Genomic DNA, 16,180 nt, shown 5'->3' with positions numbered 1-16,180 from the left:
GTCAAGCCCGTAAGTGACTTTGGAGCGAGCGTAAAATATGAAACGCCTCCGCCTGGGATCGAACTCGGGTTGCGTCGGTGGAAGACCAGCGCGTTACCACCAGGCTATCGTGGCTCGGACGTCCCAAGGGTGAATTTACACCTGTTAAGCGCAACTACGTCTCGCGGCATCTGATTAGCACTACTCATGTTCAGTGCCCACCTGTACTGCCTTCCGGCGTTGAGCTGTACAACGCTTAGACGCCAGCCCTCAACTACTCCCCACTAAACGGCCAGTAGTGCTCAACACTAGTCCTGTTTTTTCCGTGTATTGTTTTGAACCAAACGATACATCGAACCACTGTCGAATGCGATCTATTGATGTTTCAAAACAAATGAGAAGGGGGCGGAAAAATACAGGCGGCCTATGGGCGGCAAGTAGGTAAATCCGGCCCTGGGTCATACCACCCCTTTAGATACTGTCTGTGGGCATAGGATCGGTGGTAACTCCGTGAAGATTGTATGAGACGTAGTTCATAGAAGTAAGGACTAAATTTAAAGTTTCAACACTCATGCTTTCTTCATTTTTCCTCTTTTAAAATACACGCCTGTAGTTTTGGTGAGGAAAAAGTTGGATACTCGGTTAATACTGCTTATAATGCCGACTTGGCAACAAGAAGAAACTTGGTACTATTGGCACGAGTGGAGCTGTGAAAAGTAAACTTTGAAGCGTTAATAAATTAAGTAAACTTTTTACTGAGTTGATAACACACTCAAAAATCGGGAAAACAAATACTTCTGCATGAATTAACTATTTAGAGCCACCAAAGTATGCTCCAAATAACATCAGAATTTAGTCAATATTGACGACTGATCCGTTCATGATCAATCGGTGGATGTTTTTCGCCTTTTTAGAACGATTTTCAAATTCAACAAGAACATGTCCTCATAATTCTTCCCGAGTTATACGGTCCTACGTCCTACCGCATTTTTTATTTTCTCCGTGCATGGGAAAGGACCTCAGGGACCTCCCCAAAACATGCCATGCCGGTGGCTATATAAATTAAGTCTACAGAAATAAAGATACATGGCCGTCTCTAAATTATGTAGGGTTATAAATTTGCGGTTTTTGACACCCTCAGTAGGGGTGTCAAAAACCGCACCCCCTGTAACGCTCCGTAACGCTGTAATAGACCTCCTGAAAAATTACGTAACGCTTGCCCGGACCCTCCCCCCCCCCAATTTCAATGAAAAATAATCAAAATATCACCTTACTTCCTTGAGCGGATTAGCGTTTCTATTTAGTGAGGAAAAGTGAAAGTATTGCGTAGACTATTTTAGAGATTCTTTTTGACTTCTAAATTCTGCAGACACTCGAGGGAAAATCACTTGAACTCGTCACGTAACGCTTCGCTCCATAACCCCCCCCCCCCCAATACCCCATTTAACGCCGTGTAACGCTATGGCAAAGACCCTCACCCTCCAGTAGGAGCGTTACTTAATTTAGAGACGGTCCCTATGAATGTTGCCACATCGGACACCATTTAGATTACAGTTTGCAATAAGGAACCACTATTTCTGGCTCATTTTAGAAACATCATATATGTCATTGGTTTCCCTATGCAGATAGGTGCTTTCATGGAAGAGCCAGAGATATTGTCTTCATATTGCAAAATATAATCCAGTTGATGAGACTTTCTTCGTGTTGGGTATAACCGTGTGTACAATGTCCGAATGTTTACAGATTCATTTGTATGCTGCCACTTGAAGACAAGCCTTCTGCATGGCATTCCGCGGCCTCCTCTGTGCCAACCTGTGTCTCGTAAAATCAATGTGAATTCGCGGAGAATGCGTGGAATCCCAGGATAATAGTTGGTACAAGGTGTAAATACAAAGTTGAGCAACGCCAATGAGTAGGACGCGTCGCTGTTGGATGAGTCCGAAAAATCGTTGTTCTTCGTCGATGGCGCGATATGTAAATTAAGTTATTTTAGTGCTGTGCACGACAACCTTGCCTACTCAAGAATTCGAAATATTCGGGTGCGTAACGATACCTATTCCACGCGCCTTGTCAACTTAAAGTGAGGTATCATTGCTCCGGCTCAATATTGGCTTTAAACAAGAAAAAAAAATGGCTCTGAGGAAAATGAGAAAAACTGAAGGCAAATGCTTACATAAGCAGGGCAAGCAAAAATCAAGGAAAATGAAGAAGTTATTGACAGAAAGAAGAAACTATGGATTCCCAGGAAAAGTAGGTGAACTTAATATGTCCCAAGGTGGTCAAATAGTGCTGGTTCCACACTATTTTGCGCGGAAAACAAGGCCGAAAAGTTCAAAAGTGTCGATTAGAGCCAAAAATTTTGAGCTTTGATGAGTACCTATCGGTGCAAGACTGGAGTTTGTTCAGCTCAGGCAGATGCATTGGAATATTAAGTTGAGGTCAGGTCAGGCCGAAAAATCTATGACTCTAATCTTGACTCTAATTGAAATTTTTGGCCTTATTTTCCCCGCAAAATAACGGTGATTCAGCACTGTTTCACCACCTTGTTACGTCCAATTCGGGCAATAATTCTCAGTGTTTTTTTTCTTGCTTGACACGCCAGTGACTATTTCAGTTGAAATGTTGCCCGATGATATCGTCATTTTCCAATGCTTTGCGAAGCAACTTAAAAGTTCAAATGGTCCGAGTTTATCAGAAAGGAACCAACCCACATCAAGTTGAAACTGAGAAAAAGACGTTTGAAATTTTATTCCTCCACAAACCTCAGTGTGGAAAGTTAACTTTAACCCCGCTTTTCACAATTCAATATTTTTTTTTCGACTTTGAACTTTTGGCAGAAGAAGTATACAACTAGTGGAACTCAAAAACATTCTTAACTCATTTTTTTCGAAAATAAAGGTTGGTTCCTTTCTGATGAGCTCGGTCCAAATCAGACAGTAACAGGGGACTAAAAAGAAGAGATATTCATCTTTCCCTGAAATAGACTTTTAAAAATGCCGGCGTGTAAAAGACGTTCTGTCTGGGTAGTCAGCTCGCGGACTGGCCGGTCTAAAGTCTGAAAATCATGCCAATGGGCCGATCGTTAATTTAAGCTGCAATCCTTATGCCAACCGACATATCTTCTTCACCGACCTATTTCTGACGAATATTTTTCGAGATTTCTAACGAGACGTGAGAGTGTCAAAATCAAAACAAATACAATTTATATACATTTATCGGTCACGCAAATCAAGTTTAAAATCATATTTTTTCAATTTACTTCAGGAGTTTTTCATAAAAATTTACGGATTTTTCACAATCCCGTTTTACAAATATACCTACCTAAACAAAAGCGATTAATAGAAATTCGTTTTAACAGGGGAGAAATAAATGTACATAGCAGAAAAGGAATAATTCTCGGATATATTATCCATGAAATTTTGTTCCGAAATTATTTTTCATAGGTTGGAAATCAGAGAAACCGTGACAGCTTGTACTCCGTCGACTAATCAGATGACGGCACTTTATTTCTATTACCTATTTCCTCTATATATAGACACTTTTTGATTTTGTTGCTACAACGAACGACAATTCCGCATTTCTGAAGAGGTGAGAAAAGCGAAAGTGCCTTCAAATTTGAGCATGCAACACGCACATCCGTGGAACACGAATAGTTGCATCAAGGCGCTAACTGATATGCAACGTAGGAATACGTTAAACATAGAGAAATTATAAAATAAAAACTCTCGCATGAGCGTTTGAGTTCATCGCATAGAGAAATCAATATTGAATAATTCAATCAAAATCTTCAAAATCAGCCCTCATGACATTCCAATGCTTTTACCTACATGGTCAAATAAGGCTTGCGCACCATCTTTCTGAGAGCGAAAATGTCATGTACCTAATTAATTTGCTCGTGTAAGTTATGCAGCCAACTTCATGACGTTTGTCTTACCCATACTTTGAGAAACCTCGTAGAAGTCTAATTTAATTTCAAGTGCAAACCTCACTCATACTGAAAGGCTTCGAGCCAGGCATAAATATTTTAATTTATTGAACACCACAAAGATGCAGGTGAGAGTAAGTTATGTCTTTGGAAATGCCCCTGGCCACAACGGACCCTCACCATCGTCGAGAATATTTACCAGTGGCGTGGCGTGCTTCGCGATGTATCCATTGATTTTGCATTTAAACCTATTGAAAAGGATCGATAAACGGGATGTGCAACGAACACCAAGATAATCGATTTTTACCGTCGCTTTAAATGTGGGAAATATCGACAATCGATTATCCACGCCTCGCCACTGATATTTGCACCCTCATTGTCAGTTCGTCAGTGATAAATATGCACGGGCGGTATGATGAGCGTCCTAACTGAGAGAGTGGTCGTAAAATTCGTTAACATACATTGCATGATGCATTGCCATATGATCGTAAAAAATGCTCTTTGCATTAGATCAACCACGGGAGGACACGTGATCTCATTTTGATACTCTGGACTTCCGTCGACACTGTTTTGTCAACATTACAATCAAGGTCCATTAGGACGGGTCAGTTCGATCGCTTCACCCTAGCACACGAAAATAACAGCGGGGAGAAACTAATTTCAGCCATCAGTGAGCAAAAACAAAAGCGCATGACGATCAAATGATAAAAAAAAAAGATGTAAGCGGGGAATACAAGTAGTTTAGATTCGGACCACGTTTAACAGAAAGGAACCAAGCCGCATCAGCCATTGCCAAATCTAACTATGGGGCAATTTAATTGGTTACAGTTACAACATTTGGGCAGATTCCGTTGAAAATTTGAAGGAATTTGCTTCGTACTATGTCGAAAATTCACTGAGATTTGCACAATAAACAGGCACAGTCGTTTTCATGTAAAATAATAATTTGCAAAATTTTTGGCAAAAGCTAATGTGGCTTGGTTCCTTTCTGCTTAACGCGATCCAATTCTGAATGGTTTTTCTCAGGTCCATCATGAAGAAACTAGGCGTTTTTCGGACGAAGGAACGTAACTTCATTCAAGGGTTGCAAAATTGACCTCAGAAATTCCATTTTTTGCGAAATAGTACCTGCGAAATTATCATTAAGAATTTTTCAGATATTTGCACCAGATCTGAAAAATATCAGTGAAATTTTCAGTTAGAAATGTCCGAGTTTTCCCTGGTTGAAACGCAATTTGCGGGGGGAAATTTTGCAACGTTGAAATATGTTTACGCTCTTTCGTGCGGGAGCGACGAATTAGGGGTGTAGTATGTTGATTTATCTCCTAGCAAATGTTTACCCCTCCTCATTCTACTGAAGGAAGTCCGACAGTCTGTAATCATTGGACTAGGACTTACTCGTTGAATGTTTTTTGCCTTTGCATAAAATAATTTCTTAATCATGTCATGCAAAACTATTAGTTAGTTTTCCCCTGAAAGAATAAAGTGAGAGGGGAAATTTTGAAACGCCGCGGCTGAGATTCCATTTTTTAGTTTCATTGCCAGTATACTGGAGACGAGCACAAAAAATACTCCGAAAATCTAGAAAAAATCGTCATAAGACGTTGGCTTCAATGTCTCAGTCTCGATTCAAAGCGCATCATCGATGACAAATCTTATGATTTCCTGGATTGTGAATATACTATGACAAGTTTCCCTTTTAGTTTGTTTTTTTCTTTTCTCCTTTTTTGCTAATTTTTTCTTACTCAAGTTCGACTGATGATTTTTACCTACTCGATCTTGTAATGTGTTCCTCTCCTTCTCCGCGTATTTAGGAAGGAAACGTGATAAACGAGTGGACTTATTGTTAGTGCGGAAAAAATAACCAACTAAAAAATTTTGGAGTTATGTAACAGTTTAATCTTACGACGCAGCTTATCTTTCTTGAAGCCGGAGAAACAGTTACCCCCTGAAAACTTTACGAGTTTTTAGACCGTGGTGAAAGCTCTTGATTTTCACTAGTTAGTGGGCTAATAGTTGAAATTTATAGACAAAGCGATAGACAAAGACGACAAAGGGAATAGGGAGCGATCTCATCGATTAAAATGAGTGGTTCCCATAGACAAAGGGAAAAAATTATGGACTAAGTAAAGTGTCTCTCTTGGTTGGTCGTTAGTTATCTGTGGCCTTCCTCCTTTGTCCATTGGAACCACCCGCTTCCACCAATAGGATCTCTCCATTTATCTTTTGTCTTCTTTGTATATATAGCTTTGTCTACCAATTTAAACGATCAGCCAGCGGCACTGATCCCTCTCTGTAGCTTTACGTCGTGCCCGTCTGAGTTTTGCAAAACTGATAACTTCTACCTCAGAATTATATTATATGATTCCGTATAATAAGATCTTATTGATAGAATGACCTTAATTCCCGTAAAAAAAGACGGAGACTTTGCATTTTGGACGACGCAATTTAGAAAATAAAACTATCACGCATAATCTATCTAACACTACAGACTTTCTTTAAATTTCCGCACAAAGTTGAAGTTTCGAACGAACATTTTATGTTACGTTTCACATGCAAATCTTAAAAGTTTTGAGTACTTTAATGATGCAAGATTTATATAAATAAAATTCAGTGAAATTTTCAAACAGATTCAACCAAAAAATTTTCCGAAAAAAAAAAAAAAAAAAAAAAAAAAAAATACACTGAAAAAAACTCCGGCCGTGGGAGCCGCAATTACGGGCTATATAGACATACCGTCCGTTCCGGGCTCAAAGGCCGAAAATTCCGGCTGCTGGAGCCGTAGCTTCGGCCTCTGAACCCAGAGCAATCAAAGCTACGCCTCCAGCAGCCGGAATTTTCGGCCTTTGAGCCCGGAACGGACGGTATGTCTATATATAGCCCGTGATTGCGGCTTCCACGGCCGGAGTTTTTTTTTTTTTCAGTGTAAAATGGCGGCGAAAATTTTTAAACGTCGCATGGCGCATGTGATACTTTGGTCTGAAGGTGACGATATTATCAATTGAACGTATAAAATAATTAGTCTGATAACCTCTGAGCTTAGAAATTGCATGTTTTCACGCTATTTTGTTTTGATCCAGTCGCGACTAAAATTAAATGCCCGGTGATATTAATTATCGCATAACTAGAGTTTGAGTAATTATTATAGACACAGCAAAAGCACCAAGTAAGTTATGTAACTTTTCGTCCTAGAAGACTGAGATATTGTTACGGAAAGCGCGTGATCAAATAAAGCGCCGAGAAAAAAATCGAATGGACCGATAATAAACTCAAGCATCTTTTTTGCACTAAAGCAATTATCGGTGTTACGAAGTACCTGCCCCCTGACCACTATGTGACCCAACTCTCCCGGTGAACACTTTGCGATTATGGGTGTAAAACGATGAGTCATTGAATCACTGAGTAGTATATGCGTGCGCAACCTCTGTTGTTCAATACTGGTACAAAAAGTAACGTCTGCAGTTTGATGTACGCGAAAATAAAAGGGAATTGAGGGAGCTAAAATGTCGATCCAATTTTGATCTTCATGGTATTAACGAGCATCCCTGCTATGAGAGGCAACCGGGCAAATGTGGAGCCCTCCCCAGGTTTTCCCCCTATTATTTTTTATTCATAAATTTGGGCCTTTCCTCATACCACAGAGCCCTTTCGATTTTTCCTCGTGGGGTCCCCCCTTTTTTTTATCGTTTATTGGGGGGCCTTATTCTAGTGATGTCAAAAATCGTCCTCTTTTTCGTCTTCCTTTTAGATTTTGGGCCTTGGATTATATTTTGGGGGGAGCCTGGCGCGGCGGTTTTAGGGAGCAGGTAGGGTGAGAGTTATAAAAAAGGGAGCTAGGAGCGTCGTTTCGAAATTAGATTGGAATGGGGGGGGGGGGGAACTCCGTTACACCACTGATTATCTCCGTGTATCAAAAAAACTTCGTAAATTGAAGAGTCGAAATTCAAAACCTGTTAAGAGGTTGCGCCTTCTGGCGCCTTCTAAGGTTGTTAAAATTGTGCCACTGTTTCTTTTGTTTCGATGGCTTGAGATTCACACAATTCTCATGGAAGTAAGACCAAAATTTAGAGAAAATTTCCCACCGTAAAATTCCTTGACCGATTCGTTCAAAAGGAAAGATATTTGGGTTCTCTATGAAGAGGAACAGCATGATGCACATTCTTAGCAATACCGATGGTTGGCTTTCCTACGGTCCTATGCCAGATTTTGAATGTCCACTCTTCAATTGGACAGCGTTTAGAAGGAAGGAACGAAGCCACATCAGCTATTGCCAAATTTAACGGGGCAATTTAATTTTTTAGAAGAGAACGTTTGTGCGAAGTCCTTTGAAAATTTTGAGGAATTTTTTTTGTAACATGCAGAAAATTCACTGGAATTTGCAAAAAAATCCGCAAAACCGTTTTCATGTAAAATATTAAATTGTCCGGTTAAAATTGGCAATAGCTGATGTGCCGTCGTTCCTTTTCGCTTTTGGCGGTCCGGTCGTTCTGAAAAAGAGGAGGCGGACTTCATTCCCTCTGTTTTCATGTCGCTTTGCGCCTCACAGTGGAAAGAGTCAACGAGAGAAGTCGGACAAAACTTGGAAACTTCAAAAGCTCATGATTCGGCTTATACACAATTTTGAAGTTCTGAAAGTGGTTTCATTGGTTTCCTCGTGAAATTTTCTTCTAGAGACATCCCTCAAAATTTAAAATGTGACGAAATAAACATCCAAAATTTGCAGCTTCAGTCAAAAATTTTATGTCCGACCTCTCGGATTTACTCGAGCCACTGTGCGTCGCCCTGTTGACATGTAGCTAAAATCAATCTGGGCCTGAGCAAGCAGGAAGACTCGACCATATCTGATTTATTACAGCAGTCAATGTCGAACTTGACCTACAATGAGTCTGCTACGCGTGAAGTGTATGGCTATACTAAATCTTGAGTCTCTATTCACAAACCTCAATCATTCAAAAGCAGTACAGGAAATATAAATACGACTGCACCAGAGTTTTATTAGCATTCCAACCAATATGATCTTGAAAATTTACTGCAGAGTGTGCAGAATTTGCCACGGCTAACGTTATACCACATGCGATTCCACTTTTGAGCATTCATAGATGAGCCGCGTTAAGCAGAAAGTAACCAAGCTACATCAACTATTGCCAAATTAAATTGGGCAATTTAATTTTTTACATGAAAACGGTTGTGTGGATTTTTGTCCAAATTTCAGTGATTTTTCTCCACAGTGCGAAGCAAATTCCTCAAAATTTTCAAAGGAATCCGCACCAACGTTCTCTTGAAAGAACTTAAATTGCCCAAATAAGTTTGACAATAGCTGATGTGGCTTGGTTCCTTTTTGCTAAACGCGGTCCGAATAGGGCCAAGTTTTCTGTGGCTTAATTTAGAGATGGCATGCTTGTCTTTCATTTCTTTACACAGATACGTGCTTTTCCACATTTAACCAAAGCAGATTTTTCGTATCTTCCCATTTTTTAAAAGGATCGATAAAACATTTATAATTTTAAATTCATGTCTGGAGGAAAAAATTAAGAAGGCCAATGAAATTTCATTGTTTGAATACCAAATTCTTAGAAATTATCTGACGAGGCCCCTCAATAACCTCGTAAGTACACATGGGTATAAGAATGAGAGGGATGCATTTTATGTTTTCATGTTTATAGAATGGGGAGGGCGAGGAGAGTACAAGTACATGTCAACCCTGTCGCACAGCTTAAACTTTGCGATCGAAGGGATTTTTTGGTGATTGATTTGCAGTGAGAGGTGAAAAGAACGATTCGATAATAATCGATCGGCCAACTCCAGCTATCGAAAATTTAGAATATTTTAAAATAAAAGGGATAAAAAGGACACTCGAGGAGGAGCACATTCATTTGGCTTTCAACTTTACGCGCGCAGTGCTTTCAAAGTTATTTCAAACTATTTCATGATAAAATACCTACATGGACTGAGGCTGCCCAAAAAGTAATGGAACAAATGCTATGACTTCAGAAGTAAAATAGATAGATAGATAGGAGCTTTTTCTAAAACTTGTTCAAAAGACAAGACTGGTGGCTTTCTGATAAAATCAAGATAAATATTTAGTCGAAAAGAAAAAAAAATATGAAAGTTTGAACAACGAGTATAAAGTACTCTACGGCCTACGACTTTTAACAGGGTTTTTTCTCCCCGAAATTGATCCCTAAATCTACTGTCTGATAAATGCAATGTTACGCAAAAAACAACTTGGAGAGCGTAAAAACTACTTGACGACATTTTACCCTAGTCTCCATCTAACTAAGAGACCTAAGGCTCTTATGGGCGACTAGCCCGCGATTGTCAGATCGCACCTCCAAAATCCAGAAAATCTGGCCAGTGGACAGATTGTTGAAATTAGTAGACAAAACGATAGACAGAGAAGATAAAAAGGATATAGAGGATTGGTGTAAGCGAGTGGTTGCAAATGGATAAAGGAGGTGGGTAATAGACTAGCTAACGGCGACCTCCATCATATTCTCCCTAGTCAGTATAAAAACCAATCATTTGAATCAATAGGATCGCTGGATACTCCTTATGTACTCTTTGTCTATCGCTTTGTCTATCAGTTTCAGCAATCAGCCCACAGTATGAGACAACTCCTTGGCGCGCGCGGATACATCGCCGTTACTGAGTGGTTTTTGTTCCGTTTTGTGCTATTATTTTGCTAAACCATAAAATGATGACATCAAATCACTGACTTCATACATATTGTTCGCCAAAAATTAGCGCAGAACGAAATGAACATCACTTACTGACTGTGGTGTGCGCGAGTGCCGAGGGGTTGTAGGCATTGTAGGGATGAGGGGCTGTTTCGTATAAACTGGCAGATTTTGTCTATTATCGGGATGCGATCTAAAGACCGGACTGGTCGCACTTTGGATCCTTGGCTCTCCAAGACGGATGATGACAACGGTAAAATGTCGTTAAGTAGTTTCTAGGATCTCCAGGTAGGTTTAGTCTTGTTGAGTCGTAAGCGGCAGCTCGCCACTCGTTATTCAAACTTCCCATTTTTTTTTCCTTTTCAATCAAATGAGTTAGTCTTGGTCTCATTAGAAACAACGCCAAGAAAAAGCCTCTACTTACCTGTCTTACTTTTGAAGGTACAGTATTTGTACCACTACTTTTTGAACAGCCTGCGTACATCCCGATACAGTATAAGAGGATTAAACTTTGAGGGGCATGGTGGGAATGATTAAAATTCAAAATTCTTAAAATATCAAAATTGCGACGAAATATTGAATTAAAGGCTACGAGGGCACCTTTCTTAAGAAAGGGCGATAAATCAGAGAGGGTGGAAAAATTCGCAAGACATTGCTCGGGTATTTCACAGTCTATTAGTGAATGACCAATGTGACTATGATTGATTCGATTTTTTTCTCCTGCGAGCGAGAAAGAATCGACTCATCAGTGTTAATAAAAGAGGCCAACAAGACGCTATCACGTTGCAGTGGAAATATTTAAAACCTCTCTCGCGCTGTATGTGTGTTAATCAGGAACATGTCCCACGCTTCTATAAATTCACTGTGATTGGTGGTCTACTCTAACCCTTCTCTAATTTCTTAAATTATTGTTTTCATCCCTGAAACAGTGAAACCACGAGAATAGGTTAGTAAAACGGTGAGCAATAAGAACTCACCGATTGACACCATAAGAATGTCCACGAAAATGATACAGACACCTCTGTTTTTCTTCATGACTGTTGGCGGCGGGTGGCAACCTCATGGGAAACACAAAACTTTCGCGTCCGTAAAACCGAGTTTCGTCACACGCGTGGCGCACTCATGATCCTACAAGCGCGCCTCCCCTCAGAGAACTACGGCCGCTGGTACGCGTGCCTTACCGCTCCACGCTACACCACCTGATGCCCCCCTCTCCCCTCGTTCCGCGATCCGCCCACGACCAATCAAAACGCTTCGTCTTGTTTACATACGCAGCTCTCGACCAATCGTAGCGCAGCACTGTCCATTCAAACAGTGACCGCGCGCCAAAGTCCCCATTTGACCGCTTAGCATGAGACGACTATTTATCGCGTTGCCATTTGACGCTTTGCCATATCTGAGTCGAATTGTAAAGAATACAAATTTTCTGATCCATCGGCCCAAAGAAATAACATGGATGAAAACAGGGCGGGACGAGAGAGGGTATGGATTCGATCGACATGAATCTATCGAAAAACCAAAACGCAAACGGATCGACGTAGTTCCATCGAAACCGATTCGATCGACAACCGTGAATCGATCGACAAACATGTGAAACATCGAATCGGTGTCGATGGAATCACGCCGATAGGTTCAATTTTTCGTTTTTCGAAGGATTCATGTCGATCGAATCGACACCGGGTTTTTTTTTTTTATCAACTGTCAATCGAATCGGTGTCGATCGAGTCAAGTCGATTGGTTCTCGTTTTTTTATTTTTCAATCGATTCATGTTGATCGAATCGACACTGGTATTTTAAAAATTTGTCGATCGATTCACGTTCATTTTAACTTCTCGATCGATTCATGTCGATCGATTCATGTCGATCGAATCCATACCCTCCTGAAAAGAGAGCTGCTCCAGAAAATAGACTCATTCAGTGAGCCTACAGCCGTGCTAAGGAAGAACGCCGATTGAACATTCGAGAGTTGCCAAATTTCATTGGATAAAATGTTTATTTTTGAGGAAAATTATTAATATTTTTCCTTGAAATTTCAAAGAACTTTAGGACAAAATACGAATAAAATTATCTGAAAAATTGAAAGAAAAATATTCATAAATTTACCAGGGAAATCATGTCTATACAAATTTATGGGGCCCCTACTCTCGGATGAGCCCTCCAATGGGATGGGGTGACGAGGGTACAGGTAAACGGGTTGCTGTCGTCTGAATTAGGGTTTGTTGGAATTTCCGCCGCAGAGAAAATTTTATCGTTTTATATTTTTTTCCCAAAAGTCCCACCCCCTTTACTACTGGTGGCACGATTGATGAATTTTAGGGTGTTAAGGACGAAAGATGTTTGTGATTTTTGAGAAAAAAACTGTCGCAGCTGAAAAATTATCTGTAGACGTCTATGGTTAAAATTCCAAAAGCGCAAACTCCGAAAGCGTAAATGAAGATTTGACGCGAGGGCATTTTTTTTGACAAACTTTGCGTCCTGCTTTACTGGGTTTTGAACTAACCGTAGATTGGTGTATATTTCTGACTAGGTATCTTTTTAACTCTTCGCGCAAACAAATGTGTTAAGATAAGATACGCGCTTCTCAGGTCAGGAAGTATGCAAGGCCGCACGCCGCAGTCCACATTTCAAAAGGACAACGTGTTAACACATTCAAACAATTAAAGTTTTGGGGAAAATTGATAATGTTATGATAAAAATCAGCTGTAGTTTACTTCATCGGCGCGATAGGTGACGCTAGAATAAAGTTGAAGTGTGACAGATGAGAGAAACAAGCAAAGCAACCAACATAAAGCAAATATAACTATACAACGCATGGATGCAACTATTCGAGCTCCACGGATGTCCGTGTTGCATAAGCACAGAAGTTAAGGCGTTTTCACTCCGTAAGCAATCATTACTTCAACCGCAGCGCGCCGCGGCAGAGGGCAGTATCGCGAGAACCCAAAATGATTGAGCCACTGAGCGCCTTACACGCACGAGTAGTTGCCCACACGATTGGATGTGAGTGCTTTCTGTGTTTCAGTTTTGACGAAGCGATGTGCTGAGCATTGTTTGTGGAGCAACTATTGAAACCTAAGGCATCTTTGTAGTATAAACTAGTGTAAAGAATTGAAGGCGCTCTGTCATTTAGGATCCTCACAGTTCAACCGCGGACAAAATTTGGAAACTTTAAAAGCTTATAACTCCGTTAAATAAAAACTTTGAGATTTTAAAAATGGTTCCAATGGTTTCCCAGTGAGATTTTCTTCTAGAGGCACCCCATGAAAATTTAAATGTGAAGAATTAAGCATCAAAATTGCCAGTTTTAGTAAAAAAATGTCATGCCCGACCTCTCGGATTGACTAGATTTATTATGCGCCGTCGCAGGTGAAACAGTGAGTGTTGAGAGACAGGGCCGGATTTACCTACTTGCCGCCCATGGGCCGCCTGTATTTTGCCGCCCCCTTCTCATTCGTTTTAAAATACCAATAAAAACCACCAAGTAAGTGTGCCAGCGGAGAAGGGGTGCATAAGAATCGTTTACTCAAGTTGGACATATTTTTTGGGAAAGCCCTGTTAACACTTCTGGCAAAAGTTCACGGAACTTTGCGCGAAAGTTAAGTTCCGTAAACCTATCTCTGTGTGGATAAGGCCTTCCATTCTTAAGAAATGAACGAACAAATTATGAAAGAACAAACAAAGATGTAGTTTAATGATTTTAACTTTCGCCGCCGCGCCGCGCAGACTGCACTGTGTTTGACGCAATGCGTGAAGTATTCACGCAGTCTTGTAGGCGCTACGCGTTTCACGCTGACGGCACTGCCTTTGGCGCAATGCGTGAAGTATTCATGCATTCTTGTAGGCGCTATCCGTTTCACGCTGACCGCAGTGACCGCACTGTGTTTGATGCAAGGCGTGAAGTATTCGTGCAGTCTTGTAGGCGCTAATATGTGTTACATGCCGACTGCCGCGCCGAGGGCTCCTCCTTTTCATCTTAAGTCCTCGTCATCATTTCTCTCTAAGTCGCCGGTCCAGGCCAAATTGCGTGTTTGGTTTCTCTCTTAACTCGATTAATGAAAGGTGCTGTCTCTTTTATCACTAAAAGACAACACAATTAGAAATTACTATTCTCTCAGGAAATGAGAGATTTTGTGGCCTTTTCTCGTTTGTAATTTTTTTTTCAAAATTCTATTTTTTTTTAAAAAAAAGTGCAAAATTTGCCGCCATGGGCCGCGGCCCATGTGGCCACCCCCTTAATCCGGCCCTGTTGAGAGAAATAAAACGCCTTCACTCCCGTGCGTATGCAACACGGACATTTGTCGAGTTCGAATAGTTGCATCCAAACGTTATAATTAAATTTATTTAGTGTTCTTCGCATGCAATACTAACTGAGGGTGGTAGCCTTGTTTTTCTTACACCTTGACTTAATTTCAACGTTGGATATTGTGCCGATGGAGTAAAGAATTACCGGTTTTATTGCCTTATTGTCAATTTTCCAAAAATGCATCAACTGTTTAAATCTATTTCAACTTTGAAGGTCCTCGAAATCGCAAACAAAGTGGGCATCTGAGCAAGATTTCTAGAGCTTCTTTTTATATACCTTAACGAGCCGTCCTTATTTTGAGTTTTTCCTTCTTGTGGAAAAGTACTTCTAAAGTTTAATTGCAAAATGTCCTAAGAACAATCCTAGAGGCCAGCCTAAATTTCCTCGCATAAAATCCCAGTTAACGCACTAATAAACATCGTCAATGTTCCTGCTCAATTGTTGTCCTGCAATGTTTTCCTTAATTTGAGGATGTTCTTTGTGGGTAAGTCCCGACACTCCCTTTGAACTACTCTGCCATTCCAAAAAAGGACACTGTATGAGCCTTCAAACTTCGCCAAATTTCCTTCAATGAAAAAAAAAATTACTAAGAAAATTTAATATATTTCTTTTCAAAATTCAATCTAAAGTATCTGAAAATTTCAATGAAAAATATGCATAGTTTTCCTCAAAAATACATGTTTTATTCAGGAAAATTTAGCAACTCTCGAATATTTATACGGCGTTCTTCTTTGGCATATGGCAGTATAGGGCTATGCATTTTTCACTAATCTTATGACACCAATAGTCCGATAACCTCTACACATTGAGAAGAAAAAGTGAGCTCCCGAGCTCATGATTTTCTGACGGTATTCTCGGAGACTAGCTCGGGCAAAATGACTAAATTTTCGGGTTTTTTTAAACAAAAATTTGTCTGAACTTGTTGACTGTCCCATCTTTTAAATTACCAGCACTCAGGAATCAACCAGCTTTTCATTATCTAATAAAAAAGGTAGATAAAGCAGTGCTTCCCTTGCTTACATGAACGCCACGCCACTGATCGAGCCACTCGTCACAGTTTTAGGGGTGCTGACAGCTCTATAGAGTACATAGAGTCGTAACGTAAGTGGGAGAGCTGGCGCCACCTTTAAAAATTTTCCAGGTCCCGAATTCCGAGACTCCAGTGTGACGCCGCGCCGCGTCACTTTTTCGATACATAATCGATTGTTTTCGATAACGGACACCCGGCCATCCGATGTGAGCAAAGAAGATAGGAATTACTACGTATTCCACGCCGCAATTTTGAATCGAACATGT

At 40.4% G+C, this 16,180-nt stretch overlaps 1 protein-coding gene across 1 annotated transcript in view; it reads right to left on the bottom strand.

Moving 5' to 3' along the window:
• Positions 1-11,765, bottom strand: part of LOC109036592 (phospholipid phosphatase homolog 1.2 homolog) — a 71,360-nt gene extending 59,595 nt beyond the window's left edge. Inside the window, exon 1 of the mRNA XM_019050910.2 lies at positions 11,559-11,765. Coding sequence (XP_018906455.1) covers positions 11,559-11,616 — 58 coding nt within the window. The 5' untranslated portion in view covers positions 11,617-11,765. The remainder of the gene's footprint in view (positions 1-11,558) is intronic.
• Positions 11,766-16,180: the final 4,415 nt, after the last annotated feature.

This window comes from Bemisia tabaci, chromosome 1 (assembly GCF_918797505.1).
Source record: "Bemisia tabaci chromosome 1, PGI_BMITA_v3".
In the NCBI taxonomy this organism is placed as follows: domain Eukaryota; kingdom Metazoa; phylum Arthropoda; class Insecta; order Hemiptera; family Aleyrodidae; genus Bemisia; species Bemisia tabaci.
This window is presented reverse-complemented; position numbering and strand designations above follow the sequence as displayed.